Source organism: Lepidochelys olivacea (genome assembly GCF_965140295.1).
Source record: "Lepidochelys olivacea isolate rLepOli2 genome assembly, chromosome: 2".
Classification (NCBI taxonomy): Eukaryota; Metazoa; Chordata; order Testudines; family Cheloniidae; genus Lepidochelys; species Lepidochelys olivacea.
Genome location: NC_140412.1, coordinates 213,357,980 through 213,379,314, shown reverse-complemented (window position 1 = coordinate 213,379,314; position 21,335 = coordinate 213,357,980). Strand labels below are relative to the sequence as shown.

The window sequence follows — 21,335 nt, the reverse complement described above, 5'->3', positions numbered from 1 at the left end:
TTTATTAGACCTAGGTTTTGTCTCTGATGTTTCAAGATTCACTGCGGTAACTATTTGTCTGTTGGAGCAAACCATATATTTTCAAATGACATGCTGTGCTTGGCTAAATCCTGCCTGCCTTTCTCATGCAAGGATTCCCTATGACTTCATTGGGACAGCTTGCCTCACTAAGGCACCATTCAAACATAGGTGCTAACTCTAAGCACAGAGAGGGCCTGAGGCAAAGCCCAATGAAATCCCATTCATCCCATTCATCTCAATGGGCTTTAATTCAGGCCCATACAGAATCCACTTACATTTGGTGTACAGAACTTTTGGAGACTGGTATATTGAAGGTAATAGGAGAAACTGAACTGCCTGATTATATGGAGGACATAAATAAACACACATGGTATAAATGTCTCTTAAACCCATCTTGCATAATATTAGTTTATGAACCTCAGCTTTGAGAAGCACACTTAGTAGGTCTTCAACGGTAAAACTTTTAAGTCTCTAGCCAGCATTATGAAATTGAAATTCAATCCAAACATGAAAAAGGAATGTACTTAATTTTTAAAACTAACGAAAAGAACAGAAGTATAAAATAAAAGAAAGTTCTTACTTCTGAGTGCCACTTATTCTGACTGTTCAAAGCAATGGTAACTTCAGACACTGTGTCTGCAACTTGGAAGATTTAAAGCCAAAAGAAAATAGTCCCTTTTCCTCCAATAACGTGTGTGTGTGTGTGTGTGTGTGTGTGTGTGTGTGGGAAAGGGAGAGAGAAGTTGATATTAGACAGTAAAGCCACACACTGCTACATCTAATTACTGTACTTACATTTTAAGAATTAAGTGAACCTGACTGATAGGATTGTTTCTTTTAAAACACTGGCAAGCTGGAAATTTTCTGCCTCAACAAATAGATGTTGTGGGGGACAGGACTATGCTCCATTAGCTTAGGCTATGTCTACACTGGCAATTGAAAGACAAAACTTTTGTCTTCAGAGGTGTTAAACCCCGTCCCCCCTTCCACCGTCCTCCGAAAAGACAAAAGTTTTGCCACGACAAGTGCCAGTGCGAACAGGGCAAGTGCTGCTCATTGGCGGTAGAAGTTTTTTTGTCAGCAGGAGAGCCAACAAACAGCAGCTACACACACTGCACAACTTTTAGTAAATGCATGGCACAGCAGCCTTAGTAAATTGTCTCTAGAGTAACACTTACAGTTGCTCAAAGACAGACATAGGCCCTGATTCCACAGTAACCTCCATGCAAGTGGCCCCCTGAGTCAGCATAAAGCTCATTTCAGGATATGGGTTTCAATATGGCCTTAATCTGAGGGTTGTAGAACAAATACCAGTTGATTGTTAAAAGAAAATGACTATGTTGTAGAGGCATATTCATGCTGTTAAATTTCAGTGCAAGTGTTATTAATAATCAATTTTTTTAACACAGCTGTCTTATTACATATGGTTAACAGAACAGATTAGGAGAGATTCAGTTTTAACAGCCATGGCATTGCCTTTTAGTGCTTGACTTATTCCTTAAATCCCATCATTTCACTCTTGTTCCTCAATTCACACCTTGGAATTTAACAGTGGCATATCATAAAACCAAAAAGGAAACATATATTTTTTAAATGCAGCACCATATAGATGCTGCAACCAGTACAAGTCTGATGATGTCCTAAAAAGAGGATTACATGTTTACAGCATCTCTTTTGGTAAGATCTTTATAGCATTTCACACTAGGTTTGTGTATTTTGGACATACTTTATTTTAATAATGTATATATTTGGATGTTATCAAGCAAGTGCAATTTTAATGGGAAATTAATGTAATATACAAATGAAGCAGTTTTTTTACACTTGTGTTCCATACAGTCCATATCTCTTCTCTTTCATATGCTGTCTTCTAGCATTCCCAAGATACCAAGAGAAAATTACACATCGAGACTTCTACTGTTATTGTCTCAGTGATAGGTCTTATTTCCAAACAAACTATGAGGAAGGTTATGTTTTGGAATAACATCCTGTGTTTTTTGTGCAGCACTAGTTTTCAGTGACAGTCTGAAGTTGCATTGTATTAGCACAAGGTATTTTCAAAGTTAATTGATATCCCAGGTTTGTCCAGGGGAAAATCTACTGCTCCCCACAACATGCTTGACAAGTTATTATATTTACTTTAGTCAAAGCCCGAGTGTGCAGTATCCCTCTTGGAGGTGGTCTATTATTGGAGCCCCATATGCTTTTTGTTTGGGAAGAAAGCAGTCACTGTGTCATACTGTTACACAGGGTATTCTTTTTCAGGGATGTTGTTCCCTTGGGGACCATATCATGCCAGAGTTCCTAAGCCTAATAAGACCTTTGTAGCTCTTATTGTGTAAAAGTTCTGGGAGGGAAGTAAGAGTTAAACAGAAAATGTAATTCAAGCAACTATACTAGACCACATGTTGAAAAACATGACCATTAAAGCAGAATGGCAGAGGCTTCAAAAAGATTCCTCTTGCAGTAAGCATGTGATAATGTAACCTTTTAATGCTTCTTCCCACTGAATGTAAAATGGGTGCTTATGGGGGATCTTTTCAGAATACCTGTTTCTCTGTGCAGGGTAATTTAAAAAATCATATCAGAAATTATATGTCCTCTTCATAAACGGTTTTATCATATGGTTTCAAAACAAGTGTGGGGACTGTCCAGCAAGGTGTTGAAATTGGAGGGCGTTAAGGAGGCTAAGCACTTCATGGGGCAGCTCAGCACCCAACAGCAATGGGGGGGGGCATGTTTTTTAACATTATTTTTTTTTAAATGGCATTTGCTTCCTAAATCACTTTTTACTCAAACTTTCTCCGTCCATATTAAACACTGTAGCCTAATGGTAATTTAGTGGCAAGGGGATAAGATACTCAGAATGAATAGTGTTGAATTACATTGGGTGAAGTTTTGCAGCAAGGCATATGAATTATACTCCTTTAGAACTTTTTCTTCCATTTTAATGAAAATCTCATTTAGGTTATCTGCTCTAGTTCTAGCAAGGAGGATATCCCTCAGCATATCCAAATGATATCCAATACAGCTATATATGTGTCCTTACATCCATTAAGAGGTGAATCATCAGTGTTCCATAAGACATATTATGCAATCCTTCCTGAATATTTACTCAAGCAAAACTCGCATTGACCCTATAGCAATGAATGTGTGGTTGGTGGGAGAAGAGGTAATGGAGCAGGGAATCCTTAATGTTTTGGTTCGGCATAGGAATTTAACTGATTAACTAAGGCAGCATGGTAGGCAGGTGAATATTTGTCTCCATTTCAGGAAAAGAATCTCAGAGCTATCCTGGGGAAATATTAGTAGGCCCCAATACTCAGGATACTCAGTATATCAGGAAATGAAGTACTTTTCCCCAATATTTGGCATCTTAGGCACACTAACAAAGATAACTAACTAACTGGCGTTTGTTGCCAAAGGGTAATAGAAATAGGTGTTACAGATCTGGAGGTGATTTTTTTTCTTGTTTCAGCACTTGGTTTCTCAACAACGTATTCTGATTCATGAAGAATCGATGAACCTGTTGAGTTTGTATACGTCTCCTTCTTTGCCCAACATTACCTTGGGACTTCCAGCGGTACAATCCCAGCTCAGTGTAAGTGATTACTTTAAAAGGATGTCCTTTTTCTATCATGTTTTTTTCTTTGAGACCAACCTCCCTTATCCCTGCTTTCACCACCCCCTCCTCTTCAACTTTTCACTCTTCTGTCGACTTTCTATCACAATACAAGAATACTCTGGTCTCTTTTCTCCTCAAAAAGCCATCTCCATCTCTGTTTTGTCTTTTTGGAGTGTAAGCAATTCAGGGCAAGACCCATGACTTCATTTGTGTTATACAGGACCTGATACACTGTGGGCACTACTTGAAACAATAAATAATCACACTGAATAATAATGAATAAACAAACGTAAGCATAACGCTCCATACAGTGATGTACCAAACACAATTTCTGAATTATAGGTACAAATGCTTGAAGCCACAAAAGTGGTGAGAGATACCTGGGTGGGTCATACAATTTGACCTTTTGAACTACTTTTGTACTGGTGACTACTATCGTCAATAAAATTTCTTCCAGGAATACCCTTCCAAAGCCAATAGTCTTTAAGATGACATTCTAATACTGACTCAGGCTGTGTTGGAGCTAATATATTTGGAGAAGTCCCTTGCATTTAAATTTCTTTGTATTTAAATGTTAAAATAAGTGCATGACTATGTAGACACAGTAGTCTATTAATGAATGACATTTCATGTTTACTCATAAAGAGAATATCAGGTTGAGAAAAAGTCACAGAACTCTAGGGGTGAAATCCTGGCCACGTTCAAGTAAATTAAAGTTTTGCCATTGAGTTCAGTGGGGCCCAAATTTTACCCTAGGACTTCTTAGTTCAGTTTGACTGCCAATAAGGATTTAAAATAGGTTTTATGATGACTCTGTACAATAATATGGAATATTATTAAGAAATCTCTGCAATTTAAGATTTAATTTATGACACAGTGGTATGACTTATGAATTTGGTAGAATTTATATAAATTCTACATGTATAAATGAGTATGTGTCACTTTATAGTATGCAAGAAATTTCATTTTAAATATGCACTTTATTATGGTTTTCAGTATGGTAGTACTTAATTTGAATGCTAAATCTAGTTCAAGTTTTATATCATACCTGTTTCTTTTTTCCAATACAATATAATGTCATTATCTCTGATATATTGTTGTTACTTAGTTCATTTCTGAGGGAAAATATTGTACTATTTTCTAACATCAGACACCTGGAGAAGTTTGCAAAAGAAAATTTTGCAACTCTAAATAAATTCTCTAGGAATCTTGCATCAGACACTTGTAAGCAAATGATTCTAGTTAAGATACTGATCATAAGTAACAGTGAGTAACATTCCAAAATGCACTACTTATAAATAATTTTTCCTTTCTGCAAAAATGTCTTGTCCAGTTGAGAACAGGTACTAAGTAATGTCAAAGTAATTTATTACGTGAAATTAAAAGCTATTATCTTTAAAAAACACATACACACACACACACATCATATAAGCTTGTATTGAGATCAGTTAATACTAAATGCTACTTTTGGAAATTGAACAAACAGGGTATTTGATTTTTGCAAGGTAATGTTTATGCAATTGCTAGAATAAGATAGTGTAATTTAAATTGAATGTAGCCCACCATGGTGTTTTTTCAGGAGAGAATGGCAGAGGCAGAATGTGAAGTAAAAAGTATGTACAAGAAACTTAATGAAAAAAGTTAGGGTTTGCCTGACTAGAACATCTGGAATTCAGATAATCCGGGAATAGCTTTTTTTTACTATTACAAACTGAATGGTAACCATGTACAACCTGGGAAGACTCAATTGGATATTTATTATTGCTATTTATTACTTTTTTATCAACCCTTTTAAAAAATCTAGTTTATATTTTTCAGTGAAAATGTAAGCATCCATTAACTGGAACACAGATCTCAAGTAGATTTGCAATGGTAATTGGTCAAGATTTTCTGAAATGGATGCCTAAATTTAGGTCCTATAGTCTGTATTTAGGCACTTAAATCAGGGGGCTTTAAAGTGCCAATTGCCCAGCAGCTCCCATTGACTCCTGGAATCAAGATTGTTACTTTATAATCCACCCTGAGTAAGGAGGCAGTGTATAATTGTGCTGCCCCAGGAGTAGGCCAGAGAAGGAATTGCTTTGGGGGAAATAACATTCACCAGGTCTATACCAGCTGTAGTTAACATTCCATCTCACTTTGGCTCAGTATTGCTGATTGATCTATTGTGTGAGATGTGTGGAAAGCCAAAGCTCACCTGCTTCCCACTGAATTCAAGGCACCTGTTACCGTTGTTGCTCTCCTTCCCCCTGTACAGAAAGTGTTGATTTGAGTGAGTTATGCAGGGCACTAGGGAAGGCCACACTTCCTTACACACCATTGTAAGGAAAGGTCACAGTCTTGCCCTTCGAGAACAACCTCTTTATTTCTGGTTCCCTGTGCATTGATGCCACTGTGTTAAAATAACTGGCATGTTTTCCATTTTCAGTCAATAGACACAGGGTAAAATGGGGATTTTCTTTTAAATTATAGTATAAATAGCTCAGCTAATTATGTGGAGACCTAATGGACCAAGTCTTTGAAAAGCAGCTAACATTTCTGATGTGTCTTAACACAGGCTTCATCTTCACTCAAAGAAAAACAGAAGTGTGAGACCCAGACCCTGAGGCAGGGAGTGGCTCTTCCTGGACTGTATGGGGGAAACGTGCCTCCCTCTTCAGCTCAGCCTCATATTGCTCTAGAGGGAAAACCTAACAGTAGCCATCAGGCTCTCCTGCAACATTTGTTACTGAAGGAGCAAATGAGACAGCAAAAGCTTCTTGTGACTGGTAATTCTCACAGGCTTCACTGGAGTGTCCTTTAGAGCTTTTTTTTAAACTGGAGTTTTACAAGAGAGTGACTTCATTTTTAAATGAAATGCAATACATGAATGCTACAGTGCTCAGCCATTTGTGGGGGGTGGGGGGGCAGGAGGGGAAGCAGTGTGGTGTTTGATTTTTTTCTCCTGCTTCCAGTGAGATCTGCTCCAATCTCTTGCTTCTGCCTCCAAGGGTAAAATGATTGCAGAAAATGTAGTAGCTTTCTCTTGGGGCTATCAAACTTCCTGTTGTTGCTGGGCATGTGCTAGGAATATTATTTTATTGATATTACTGCAAAGTTCTTCAGTACCCCAGCGACCCTGAAGCTCTCCCTGACTTTTATGTTTTCTTAGTTTTACTGATCCTCATATTTGATGAGTGAAATGTCATTGTTTTGCAGGAGGGGTTCCTCTCCATCCACAGTCTCCATTAGCAACAAAGGAAAGGGTCTCACCTGGCATCAGAGTTGCCCACAAGTTGCCTCGTCATAGGCCCCTAAATCGAACACAGTCAGCTCCACTGCCTCAGAGCACCTTGGCCCAGCTGGTCATTCAGCAGCAGCACCAGCAGTTCCTGGAGAAGCAGAAACAGTACCAGCAACAGATTCACATGAACAAAGTGAGCTCCCAAACTAAAGCCTTTCCAATACATGCAGAGAATGAAAAACTAACAAGATAGCGTGGATATCTGGTACAATGCTGTACTTGAGCAGCACGGAAGTCCCTGCTACACGTGTACATTATATATACATAGGCATGTCAGGTCTGGGTGTGAGTGTTAATGTTAGACTACATATCCATTTTCTGTCATTCCTAAAGATTGTTCAAAGTTGGTTCTCTGGGCATCAGCATTAGGAAGAATATAATTAAATGAAACAGCAACCAGATTCTCTCAAAGTTTTAAATTACCATTTTAAGTCAGTTTCCTGTCGTATTGATAAATGATTCCTCAAAAGATTATTGGATTTATTTTTGACTTATTTTACTTCCCATTTCGCTGTTGGGAGGCAATTCTGTGTTGCTACCTGTGATTCATATTTTAAGCTTACTTGATTAATGGTGAGCAATACATTGGTACTTCTTCAAAATCCACCTCCTTTTCCATCTAGAGGCTTTACTGATCAGCCAAAGCAACTTTTTTATAACCTTCCATCAAGACACTGCTTTCCATATAAAATTGACAAGTAATAAAAAGTTCATTGCCTGCATGTCAGGATAAAAGATTAGTATGTCAGAGGAGAACCAACTATTGCTACTAATATATTTGGGGCTCAATTCTACTACTCTTCCTTATATAAAGTAATACCTTATTTTATTCGTAGCAGAGACAATATAGTTTAATAAAAGAGGTAAGTTATAGCCATGAACAATGCCACACTCTAATACTGAGATATGTGAGTAATTAAATGATCTAATCCCAGGAAAACCTTTTTAGTGCACACCCTTCCGTCTTACTCATTGTACTATACTCATTTTTGAGTTGAAGTTAAATGTATGTTTGCCAGACTGCTTTGAATAATTTTGACACATGTGAATCAATGCATCTTCCCTTTTTCTATCTTGTCAGAGGATTATTTGATGGGTATCTATGAAAGTCAGTCACATGGGAGAAAATAAGATGAAAAGCAGGCATGTTATCCTTGTACATCGGAGAAAGGATCAACCCATCTCACTGGTGAACTTCTCTCATGGGGTGCTGATTTCTTGGAATCTGTTAGGAATTCCCAACAAAATTAGAAACAAACCCAGAGTTTAAGTACATAGTTTGTACAGTGGTTTGGTTATTAAATCTTGTCTTAATTAGGAAAAATGAAGACCAGAAAACTTCAAAGTTCAGAGCTGATCCTTGCATGTTAACCCCTCTCAGCTAGGGTGTTTTGATTACTCAACTAGGACTCCAGTTGGCTTTTCTTTGAGTATGCGTTCCATATGTTTAATCAAGATGGCATATGTACATCTTTTAGCCTCCAGGTTTTGAAAATATTTCACCTGCCCTCAATTGTCTGAAAAAAAGAGAACGTTTTATTAGCGGGTAAAGGACTGAGTCTTCGCATTGTTAAAAGGTATCCACAGCAAACAATGATCATGCTTTTTTTCACAAAATGAAGAATCAAATCTATATTTGTATGAAAGATAAACCTGTGATTCTATTGTAAGACAGTCTGTAGCTTTTAGGGATAAATAATATGAGCTTTAGGGGTGTCTATCCTAAATGTGTCTAATGAAACTTGAATCAAACAACATCAGAATGGAATGATACTGAAGTAGTAATTACTAATCTTTTAATTTTATCCAGGCACACATTTCACCCCTTAGGAAGTGGACTGTAAAGGCTGTGTTTAGTCTGTGGTTCCATTGTGAAGTTTTTTTTCTTGGTTAAAATGTAATTCTAAGAAAAGAAACAAAAATTTATGGGACTAATCACGTCTTGAGACACATACACTTAATTAGTTAGTTAATCATTGGCACTGGAGAATAAATGCTTCTGAAATATTGCTCTTATTTATTGTGGGTAAACTTAACTGTGCCATGTTCAGCCAGTCAACAGCATCTAACCACTGATTTACATCTATGGTAGAAATTAGCAAGGACTATAGTATTCAGTGGCCCAATATCTCCTGAAAATACTTTGTCACACTCGTTTTTACTGGTCTTCTGATCACGAGATTGTGGCCATGATTTCTGGGCCAGCATCCGATGAAGAGGGCTGTAGCCCACAAAAGCTTATGCTCTAATAAATTTGTAAGTCGCTAAGGTGCCACGAGTACTCCTGTTCTTTTTGTGGATACTCTGAAACCATTCTTGTAACTGTACATCTTAGAGAGATTACTGAAAAATGCTGCTGTTCTGGTCATGTAGCTGTTCTCTGCAAACCTACACAAAGCAAGAGGTGATCTTCATATATCTAAAGGGAGAACCTGTATAAATAAATTAAATTTAAAGAACAGCCACCATGAGGCTATAGAAGAGAGTGATGACTGAACAACTGAGAAGGCGGGTGATCATTTTGAGTACTGTGGTAACTTAAAATGTTATATGAATGAGAGTGAAACATACAATTGTGTTATTAAATTATTGCTTGAGATTGAACAGCACTTCACTTACAATAAGCTTTTGATGTTTACCTGAACTATGAAATTATTCACCACAGAGTGTACTGTGTTCACTCTTAAATTTTTGCTAAAAAGAAATAATTCAAAACAGTCTTTTCATCTTCAGGTGGTCCGCTTGTTTTGGATAAAAACATTTGTAAAGGCATTAATCAACTGTATAGGATAGGGTTGATCAGCTAAAAGTTTGCTCTACTTGAAGTTAAAGTTATCTGTTCATAATATCCTACTAATGACTTTAGTTTGTGGGGCTATTTAAAACAAAATAAAAACGGCTGCAAAGCTGGATTATTTGGTTCTTAAACAATACAGTGCAGCGTCTTTCCATGTCCCAAGCATATATGTGCATCTAATGTTTTCCCACTGGTCCTATTGCTCATTGCATTTCTGTAAGAAGGCAGTAAAGTGAAGTGTCCAAAAATCTATCATTCTATTTCCTAAATTTTGTTTATGAAAAGGTGCACTTTATTTAATAAATCAGATAATCTGAAGCATTTTCTTAGCAGTTTTAACTTGGAAAGCCAGGAAAGCAATTTTTGAGATGGCAAGACTCTCGAAATAAAATAACACTCAGTTGTTATGAGCTCAGGACAAGATACTATCCCTTTCCCCTGCATCTTCTTACTCTGCCCTTCTGGAAATTACTGGCATTTCATGACATATTTATTTTTAAAACTTTAAATCAATACTTTTTTAATAATGCAAATGGAAATACTGTATTTGATGTTTCAGCTTGGAATAATTCTTTATGGCATGATATAAACCCCTGAATGTCAAGGAATCTCTTTTTATGGCAATTGGGAAAATTGAGCTATAGCAGTGACAAGGGGAAAAACAGTGGCAATACAGCTAAACTCATGATTTGTAAAGCATTATAGTTTGCAAAACTACAGGCATAAAATATGGTTCCTTTTCTTTGTAAGGGAAATATACTTCCAGCCACAAGCCAAGGCTGTGATTAGAGTGATAAAAAACAAAACCTAACACAGGCCAGAGGTAAAGATTTCCCTGGATCATTTCCACTCTAAAAAGAAACAAATCATTGAGCCAAGAGGTGTGCTTCTATCCTTAGTAACAAAGAGAAGATTCCCCTGTGGACTACTTCTGGTCAATTGTCAGATGGCAGGTTTTTGATGTGGGAAATAGTACACCTCCTCACTAGAGTCTGACTTTATACCTACGGGATCTAGTACACTGACCTTTTCAAAACATTCTAGCTGAAATGCAAATTTTGACATCCCATCCAGAAGTAGGTGGAAAGCCTTGCCCTTGCTTTTGAAAAATCAAATGTGTGGAAACCTGAACTGGGCTTTTCTTTTGGAAGATAGGCTTTGCTGTTGTCAGATTTAATACACTTCTGTCCAAATGACAGCTTATTTCCTTGTGGAGTCCTTTGATCAGCATTTTAGAACTTCATTTTACCCAATAAAAGGAATAGCATGTCTACAAACCCAGTTAAACTTATTGTAGCAGGTACCAAAATACTGACATTGCAACAAAAATCTTACTGTTTCGCTCCTTATGTTATTTGGGTATCTAAAGAACCTTGACCTTACTACTTAAAAGTAGTTTCTGCATAATTAATATAAACACAAGGCCATTGGCAGATGTCTGAATTTAGGAAAACCTCAGAAATTAAAGCAGTGAGGGAATTAAGTGAACATGCTCTGTTCCTTTAGAAGCAGTTTTATCAGTGCAGACTGTGAGTGAAATCCTGGCCCCAGTGAAGCTGATGGCAAAACTCCCAAAGATTTTGATGGGACTAGGACTTTACCGCATCAGTGTAGGAGCACTTCCACATATTGTCATTACATAACATATTTATATTGTACTAAGTGTTCAGTGTTACTTTGTAATGATGAAACTTTGTACTGGAGAGGGAAACTAAACAGTCAAGTTATGGGACAGTTTGCAATATACATTATAATTCCCAATGCTGCTTTCATAACTTAAAGATAAAAGAAGGAGGGCTTGACCTTCAGTTTTCACTTCAGGCTGTTAATCTGTTCATAAAGTCTTTTACTTGGATGAGAAAACAATGGTTAGGCATGACTGTGAGATGAGAAAAGGAGAAAGAAAAATACACAGGGAAATGAAATGAGAGTACTTTAGATTATAGCTCAGTGGTTTGAGCATTGGCCTGCTAAACCCAGGGTTGTGAGTTCAATCCTTGAGGGGGCCATTTAGGGATCTGGGGCAAAAATTGGGGATTGGTCCTGCTTTGAGCAGGGGGTTAGACTAGATGACCTCCTGAGGTCCCTTCCAACCCTGATATTCTATGATTATGATAATAACTGAGATAAAGCATATAAAGAGAGGGAAAATAATTTAGAGGTTTCTCATTCTTGACATGAGTTTGTTGACAGAAAAAACTGAGTTTTTCAATAGGAACTTTTAATGTGGTCAACTAATTCTCGGCAACTAAAGCAATAAATGAACAGCTGTTTAGCAAAATGCTAAAACTGGGTCTGGGCCAGATCTTCTGCGGGTGTGAGTTGGCATACCTCCATTGAGCTCACTCCAGCTCAGGATCTGGCTCTCCATCATATCCTTATGTGTGATCACCATGTCCAGCAAATAGTAGGGTGGAGGAGGGAACCCCAAACACACTTCCTGGTTTAAAAATTCTAATCACACTTTTTCGGACAAGACTTTCGCAACAATAAATGAATAATGCATTGCCGTAGACAGATTATTTATTGAGAACTAGAACCAATGCTTACTTTGGAAAATAATTTTGAATGAACAGCTGACTCATTAGTTTCTTATGTACATGCTCAATACAAAATTTCTATCTTCAAACAGGCCAATACACTGGTTATGCAAGCATAGCAGGTTACAAGCATAGCTCGCTAAGTGCATGGATATGTTGATTCAAAAAACGTATATGCTTATGGAAAATTGTTTTTCCCTCCTCTTCCAATGTTTATTTGATTAATAAATAAGATGATCAAGTTCTGATGGAAATAAATGTAAGTGGCTGTTGCTGCAGGTTCACTCTTGGTGCTTTGTACCTCGTATGTTTGTAGAGACATTTCATTTAAATAAAAAGAAAAGGAGGACTTGTGGCACCTTAGAGACGAACAAATTTATTTGAGCATAAGCTTTTGTGAGCTACAGCTCACTTCATCGGATGCATTCAGTGGAAAATACAGTGGGGAGATTTATAAACACAGAGAACATGAAACAATGGGTGTTACCATACACACTGTAATGAGAGTGATAAGGTAAGGTGAGCTATTACCAGCAGGAGAGTGAGGGCAGGGGAAACCTTTTGTAGTGATAATCAAGGTGGGCCATTTCCAGCAGTTAACAAGAATGTCTGAGGAACAGCGGGGGGAGGGTGGGAGGGGAATAAACATGGGGAAATAGTTTTACTTTGTGTAATGACCCATCCACTCCCAGTCTTTATTCAAGCCTAAGTTAATTGTATTCAGTTTGCAAATTAATTCCACTTCAGCAGTCTCTCGTTGGAGTCTGTTTTTGAAGTTTTTTTGTTGAAGAATTGCCACTTTTAGGTCTGTAATCCAGTGACCAAAGAGGTTGAAGTGTTCTCCGACTGGTTTTTGAATGTTATAATTCTTGATGTCTGATTTGTGTCCATTTATTCTTTTACGTAGAGACTGTCCAGTTTGGCCAATGTACATGGCAGAGGGGCATTGCTGGCACATGATGGCATATATCACATTGGTAGATGTGCAGGTGAATGAGCCTCTGATAGTGTGGAAGAGTACCCAGAAGTTACCTACTACAGGACAGGCCCAAGAAAGAAAATAACAGAACGCCACTAGCCATCACCTTCAGCCCCCAACTAAAACCTCTCTAATGCATCATCGAGGATCTACAACCTATCCTGAAGGATGACTCATCACTCTCACAGATCTTGGAAGACAGGCCAGTCCTTGCTTACAGACAGCCCCCCAACCTGAAGCAAATACTCACCAGCAACCACACAACAGAACGACTAACCCAGGAACCTATCCTTGCAACAAAGCCCGTTGCCAACTGTGTCCACATATCTATTCAGGGGACACCATCATAGGGCCTAATCACATCAGCCACACTATCAGAGGCTTGTTCACCTGCACATCTACCAATGTGATATATGCCATCATGTGCCAGCAATGCCCCTCTGCCATGTACATTGGCCAAACTGGTCAGTCTCTACGTAAAGAATACATGGACACAAATCAGACGTCAAGAATTATAACATTCAAAAACCAGTCGGAAAACACTTCAATCTCTTTGGTCACTCGTGGCAATTCTTCAACAAAAATAACTTCAAAAACAGACTCCAAGAAGAGACTGCTGAACTGGAATTAATTTGCAAACTGGATACAATTAACTTAGGCTTGAATAAAGACTGGGAGTGGATGGGTCATTACACAAAGTAAAACTATTTCCCCATGTTTATTCCCCCCCCCCCCCCCCCACTGTTCCTCAGACGTTCTTGTCAGCTGCTGGAAATGGCCCACCTTGATTATCACTACAAAAGGTTTTTTCCTCCCAGCTCTCCTGCTGGTAATAGCTCACCTTACCTGATCACTCTCGTTACAGTGTGCATGGTAACACCCATTGTTTCATGTTCTTTGTGTATATAAATCGCCCCATTGTATTTTCCACTGAATGCATCTGATGAAGTGAGCTGGAGCTCACGAAAGTTTATGCTCAAATAAATTTGTTAGTCTCTAAGGTGCCACAAGTCCTCCTTTTCTTTTTGCGGATACAGGCTAACATGGCTGCTACTCTGAAACCTTTAATAGTATCAGGAAATTACGGATTTTACAACAGCTTACTCATTGTAAAGGATACATGCATGCCATGGAAAGAGCTATAAAATGCCTGTGTTCAATGGCCAGATTATTTACACACTCTCCCTGTTTTCCTGTAGAGCTAAGCAGCCACAATTGTCTCTTAATGTCCTTTCTGGTTGGACTCTTGTATTAAATAATGCTTATGCATATTCCTTACAGCTTAATTTCCTTAAAACAAAAAAATGAAACAATATGGATTACAAAAAGAAAAGGAGTACTTGTGGCACCTTAGAGACTAACCAATTTATTAGAGCATAAGCTTTCGTGAGCTACAGCTCACTTCCTCAGATGCATATCATGGAAACTGCAGCAGGCTTTAGCATCTGAGGAAGTGAGCTGTAGCTCACGAAAGCTTATGCTCTAATAAATTGGTTAGTCTCTAAGGTGCCACAAGTACTCCTTTTCTTTTTGCGAATACAGACTAACACGGCTGTTACTCTGAAACCTGTCAATATGGATTACAGTAGCTTGAGGTCATTCTCTAAGCTGCTGTCTCAATTTGAATAACTCTAAAATGTATGCATGTTGTTTTGGAGAAGTCCAGTTTGTACAATTCTAATTTAGAACATTAACTGAAACATGGCTTTATCATTATTTTAAAGTATAGTCTCATTAGAGCTCAAATTAAGGACTCCTCTTTCCAGAACTATTACTAAATATTCATGCTAGCAAACAACATATTCATTTTCAGTATCAAAAATCTATGTATTTAACTATAGATTCAGAAACAAAATGATCAGACAAGTTGAAGGAGTAATATCAGGAAGTAAAGTGTAAACTGATGTTTTTAACATATCGAATCATAGAAGATTAGGGTTGGAAGAGACCTCAGGAGGTCCTCTAGTTCAACCCCCTGCTCAAAGCAGGACCAACCCCAACTAAATCATCCCAGCCAGGGATTTGTCAAGCCAGGCCTTAAAAACCTCTAAGGATTGGATTCTACCACCTTCCTAGTAACCCATTCCAGTGCTTCACCACCCTCCTAGTGAAATAGTTTTTCCTAATATCCAACCTAGACCTCTCTCATTGCAGTTTGAGACCATTGTTTCTTGTTCTATCATCTGCCACCACTGAGAACAGCTTAGCTCCATCCTCTTTGGAACCCCCCTTTAGGTAGTTGAAGGCTGCTATCAAATCCCCCCTCGTTCTTCTCTTCTGCAGACTAAATAAGCCCGGGTTCCCTCAGCCTCTCCTTGCAAGTCATGTGCCCCAGCCCCCTAATCATTATTGTTGCCCTCCACTGGACTCCCTCCAATTTGAACACATCCTTTCTGTAGTGGAGGCCCCAAAACTGAACACAATACTCCAGATGTGGTCTCACCAGTCTTAATAGAGGGGAATAATCACCTCCTTCAGTCTGCTGGTAATGCTCCTACTAATGCAGCCCAATATGCCATTTGCCTTCTTGGCAACAAGGGCACACTGTTGACTCATATCCATCTTCTCGTCCACTGATGATCCCCAGGTCCTTTTCTGCAGAACTGCCGCTTAGCCAGTCAGTCCCCAGCCTGTAGCAGTGCATGGGATTCTTTCATCCTAAGTGCAGGACTCTGCACTCGTCCTTGTTGAACCTCATCAGATTTCTTTTGGCCCAATCTCCAATTTGTCTAAGTCACTCTGGACCCTAGCCCTACCCTCCAGCATATCTACCTCTCCTCCCAGCTTAGTGTCATCCGCGAACTTGCTGAGGGTGCAATCCATCCCATCATCCAGATCATTAATGATGAATATATGTGACTAGAAGAGCCATGTGGTATCAGGTATATTTGGCAATATAATATGATAGTGCCAAGCTCTCTTTTAAACCACATAAACAAAATGAAAGTTCAAGGAGGGAGGGGAAGTAGCTGTAGACTCGTGGACTGAACATGGCTGGGACTCAAGGAAACTCAAGGTTCCATCTTCTAATCTGCCATGTGGTCTTGGGAAAGTTATTGCCTTGTTTTTATTTCTCCAGAAATAGGGACAATGTATACCCACCTGGTTAAGCACTTTGAGATCTATGAAACAAGGCACACATTTATTACTTACAAAGGCCTTGATCCCAGTGAAGTCTTTAGCAAATATCCAATGATTTCAGTAAGTCAGGATCAGGCCCTAACACAGCAATATTGCAGATTTAAATGCATGCCACCACTAAATGTAGTCTAAGAATAAAATACCCCTCCTATAGGTGCTTGCATCACTCTACTCATTAGGTCATCCAAAAATGTATTTGAGCACGTGCCATACTTAGGTGAATTTCCCCAAATGACACAATGGGGTTGCATCAGTAGCCTCATCAGCTTTCAGGAACAGTGCCATACAGTAGCATGAAAGGCGAGCAAGCCCACATAAAAGTGAGAAAGCACAGAAGAAAGGAGAGCAATAAGGAAATGAAATATGCTCCCTAACTGTGCTGTGGACTAGCTCTCAATCTCTCTTGGATTCTCCTACCGAGTAACCCACCTGATGTCAGACAACTGGCATATGGAATGTTTTACAGATGGATCAGCGTCAGTGACTCATGCTAGCTGTATATGATTATCTGTCACACAGATGTTTTAGCTTGTGTTTGCTTGCTAGCCAGCCAGCAGCCAGACTCTTTAATTTTATTTTGCTGCAGGATCACCAACAGATGTTTAACAAAAAGACAGATAATAGTCTACTATTCTGCATACATGTAGTTAGCTCCACTGCCTTCTTGGGCAGCATCAGCCCCTGAGAAATAACTGGAAGACATTTACTGGTATGATCTGAGAAATTTTCCAGATTCTTCTTTATAAGGAGTCAGTTAGCGTTAGTTGCGCTAGCAGGGATTCCTCTGCTTATAACGATGCCACCTGCAGCACTGAAGATGCATTTGAAGTGATAGATGAATACTAGAATAACAGAGAGATTTTTTAAGTGGGCTGCTGTGGCCCTCAGTACCAGTGTCCGAAAGGGTTCTCTCTCTTGCCTGAAGACTTTCATCATGGACATATTTTTTTAAATAGCTGTACTATTCGACGTAAGCGCTGAGCTTGCAAATGCAGCTGCACAAGTGGGTACACGCATCTGCTTTTAGGCTCAGCACCTTCAATGGCCTGGGTAATCTTGTCCTACTATGGGGGAATGACCAGAACCCCAATTATCCCTGTAACACACACAACTTGTTCAGGATCAACAATGGTAAAGTAACTTCTTTTAATTATTATTTTGCTGTTGCAGGCTCTGGTTAGTGTTAATGATTAGTGCCTAGGAGATGTAGCTCTTTGTTTCAATTACATCGCGTCGGTGCTTCCTAATGTTTATGGAAAACAATCTGACTGATGTGTTGTAGATGATCTGCATGTGGGATCTAGTAATAGAATAGAAGATGATTTTATGGCCTCCAGCACTTTGCTCATAAATCCTATGTCTACATGGGTGAAAGTGGGGTGTTAATTCTGCCCTTGCCTCAATCAGTGACCATCATAAATCTTTCTCTTTCACACCGGCCCATGATTCTGGAGGTGGACCATAGCCTAAAAGGGATGTTTTGCATTTATAAAAAAAACACTAATCCCAAATTTTAGGCACCTGCACATTATTTGTTAATTTTTTAAACATCATACAAAATGCTATTGGATAAATATCTCAAACTACCATAAATCCCCTCTTCCCAATCCACTCATACCCCATTAAGCCTTCCCTATGAGGCAAAAAAACAAACCCTTGGAAAATAAATATCACATCTCTGCTGCACCAAAAGGAGAATAAGTTCCAGAGTAGAGGGACTCTTCACTGAAAATTTTCTGCCAACCTCTATTCAAGCCAGTGCAGATCTGAAAATATTTTACATTTTGTCCTCAAAGACACGACTCTGCTACCACAGAAGACTTCTCTATGATAAATCTTGGGCTTGATCCTGTAAACTCTTATTCACTTCAAATCAGTATACTCACATGAATAATGACTAGTCCTGTGATTAGGCATTTGCAGGTTCAGGCCCAGTTGCATCTTTTCCAGCAAGTTAAAGGTGCAGTTACTGGACCCCATTCCAGAAACTCACACAAGGAAGTGCAAAACACACCTTCCTGCATCAGAAAGTCCTCTTACATTGCAGCAGATATTTAAGCAAGCAGATGGCTGACGATGTTTTCACTAATGCCTGTGCTCTGTGGTTGCTGCCGAGAGGATTCGCTATAATTTCAACAGGGAGTTCCATGTGAGCTGCACAGACAGGAAGGCCCGGATCCACAAAGAGACTTAGGCATTGTGATGGTGAGCGTTGCAAGGGCTAACTTTCCGGAACCTAGAAAACTGCAGGAACAACAAAGCAATTCACAAAGCTTGAGTTAAGTGCTTAGGCTCCCTATACAATGAATGGGGAGAGATAGGTGCCTAAGAATGCTCTCCACAAAAGCCAGCATGCTAAGCAAGGAGCTGCCTAAGCTAGCCAATGGGACCCTCTCATGGAGATAGATACCTAAGTCTGAACTGCTGGGAGGCACCTATCTCTGCTTGTGATCCACAGCCAGGAACTACCCCCTTTTGGAGACAGGTGGCTTAGGCGCTTAAGTTATTTCTTGTGAGAAAGAGCTAGGGGCCAGTTTCGCACAACACAAAATGGCTGGAGGAGGTGGTGGGGCTGGTGGTTCCAGTGTCCACCTTAACAATTTTAGCCCAGTGGTTAGATCACTCGCCTGTGGGAGACCCAGGTTCTATTTTCATCCTCCTACAAGAGGGAGAGAAAGGGTTTGAACAGGAGTCTCCCTGCTCAAGTGAGTGCCCTAAGCACTGAACTATGAGATAGTCTGATGGTGGGGGCCCCTTCAATCTCTCCTGTTGAAGTTGTTCCACGGTAGATAATTAATTAGAGTGATTGGGACAGAGAGAGACTCTGTAGCCTGGAAATGGGGAGACCGGAGGTCCAGTCCCCCTGCTACAATGACCCCTTATTTATACACAGTGAAACAGCTTCAATAGGAGAAACGGAGGGAGCCCCCACATCAGAATATTCTATAGCTTAGTGGTTGGAGTATTCACCTGAGAAGTGGGAGAGCCCTATTCAAATTATATTCCCCAGCAGGCAGAGGAAGGAACTAAATAAACCTGGGCCTCCCACATTCCAGGTGAGTGCTGTAACCATTGGATTGAAAGTTATGGAATGCCCCCCCCACACACACCTTTTCCAGTAGGCAGTCTCTGAGCACTCCTACTGGATTGGGCCCAATAGGGGGCGGAGCACCTATCTTCCCCCCACTTCATGGATCATACCGATGTTTAGGCAGGAGATAGGCAGATGCCTAGAGGGGGGTAGCAGTGTCCATACTCAGAAGCGGAAACAGAGACACCAAGGGAACTCTTGCAGTGAACACTTAGGGTTAGGCAGCCTTTTGAGGATCACAAGGGTTCCTAAAACTGGGAGTTAGACAGTTAGATAAGTCTGGGGTTTGGGTGCCTAAATACCTTTGTGGATCTGGGACAAAGTGCATATCTTGGCCAGTGCTATTCACTGTTTGAAATTCATTGATTCTCTGTGTCCTGGTAGACACCTTCTTGCACCACCTCCTCTTCCCTTCTAATAGATTCTTCACTTTGGGGTTCTCTACCAGGATTCACACAAGATTTAGCATGTATCACATTTTGCAAATTAATTTTGCCACTACATAAAATTTTCTTTTCATTATTAGGGCTACTTATTTGAGTTAAAGTAAATCATGATCTCTTTTTTTTTCTATCAGTAAACATGTTTCAATACTGATAATATTTTAACAAAAAGATCTGCTAAAAGCTAACTGCCCCTTAAAATAAAGGCCCTAGAGCCTCCCCTGGTGTAAATTGGCATAGCTCCATCAATGACAGGAAAGAGGGAAACCCAGCAAAGCACAGAATCTAACAAAAGCAGAAGTTTCTGTGCTTTGCAGAAGATAAATGGGGAAATGTTTACCACAAAATTTAGTTCCACAGGTGCAGACTAAATTAGTTAGATAGGGAAAATATATTAACCTTTCAGCTGCTGAAATTTTGAATATCACAGAAACCCTGTTTTTCAGCCTTCCAGTATTTGCAAGCTATACATGGAAAATGAGCTTTTAATGACTCAATTCTCCCCTTTTTATATTTTTGTGTATTGTTAATTCTGTTAAGCTTGTTAGAAGTTCAATGCAAACTATATTATGTAAAATGTACTGAACTGCAGGTCAAATATTTGAATTAAAACGTATTTATGTTTGACTGCTAAGGTATTTTAGGAAGAACATCATTTTTAAAAATGTCTATATGGAAGTATTTATAAACACGTCTGTTAACTATGTTGCTATATTGTTATTATTATTACATTTAATATTACTATAAAATGCTATATTTGTACATAGCATCTTCTAAATTGAAAGACGATAGGATCCTGTTAGTGAGGAGCTTACATTCTTCATTCAGATAAACTTCTGCTGCAAAGTTGCATCTTAACTAGTTTTGCCAGGAAAGTTTTGACTCACTTGTCAATACAAATATAGTAATCCTTAGCATGTGGCATCTGTGGAGAAATATTGGCAGTAACTTTAAATTTCTCTCTCTCTCTTTCAGCTGCTCTCTAAATCCATTGAACAGCTAAAGCAGCCTGGCAATCATCTCGAAGAAGCTGAAGAAGAGCTTCATGGAGATCATGCTATGCAGGAAGAAAGAGCTCCCTCTAGTGGTAACAGCATTAGGGATGACAGCTGCAGCGTTTGTGTGGATGACAGAATAGGACAGCACGTGGGGGCTGTGAAAGTGAAAGAGGAGCCACTGGACACTGATGACGATAATCAAACCCAGCAAATGGAATCTGGGGAGCAGGCTGCTTTTATGCAACAGGTAATAGGCAAAGATTTAGCTCCAGGATTTGTAATTAAAGTTGTTATTTGAACATCAAATGCATTTTTAGGGCTTGAATAAGAGATTGACTGTCTTTTGATTCATGGATCTAGCTAATTTCATTTTAGTGTTCAGAGAATCTAACAAAAGTGGGTGCATTTGTGTGCACTCTT

The 21,335-nt window shown here is 39.2% G+C and overlaps 1 protein-coding gene across 1 annotated transcript in view; it reads left to right on the top strand.

The window, feature by feature from the left end:
• HDAC9 (histone deacetylase 9) overlaps positions 1 to 21,335 on the top strand; it is a 703,417-nt gene that overhangs the window by 452,343 nt on the left and 229,739 nt on the right. The window contains exons 11-14 of the mRNA XM_084619569.1: positions 3,497 to 3,619; positions 6,201 to 6,411; positions 6,842 to 7,059; positions 20,893 to 21,162. Of these exons, the coding sequence (XP_084475695.1) occupies positions 3,497 to 3,619; positions 6,201 to 6,411; positions 6,842 to 7,059; positions 20,893 to 21,162 (822 nt within the window). The remainder of the gene's footprint in view (positions 1 to 3,496; positions 3,620 to 6,200; positions 6,412 to 6,841; positions 7,060 to 20,892; positions 21,163 to 21,335) is intronic.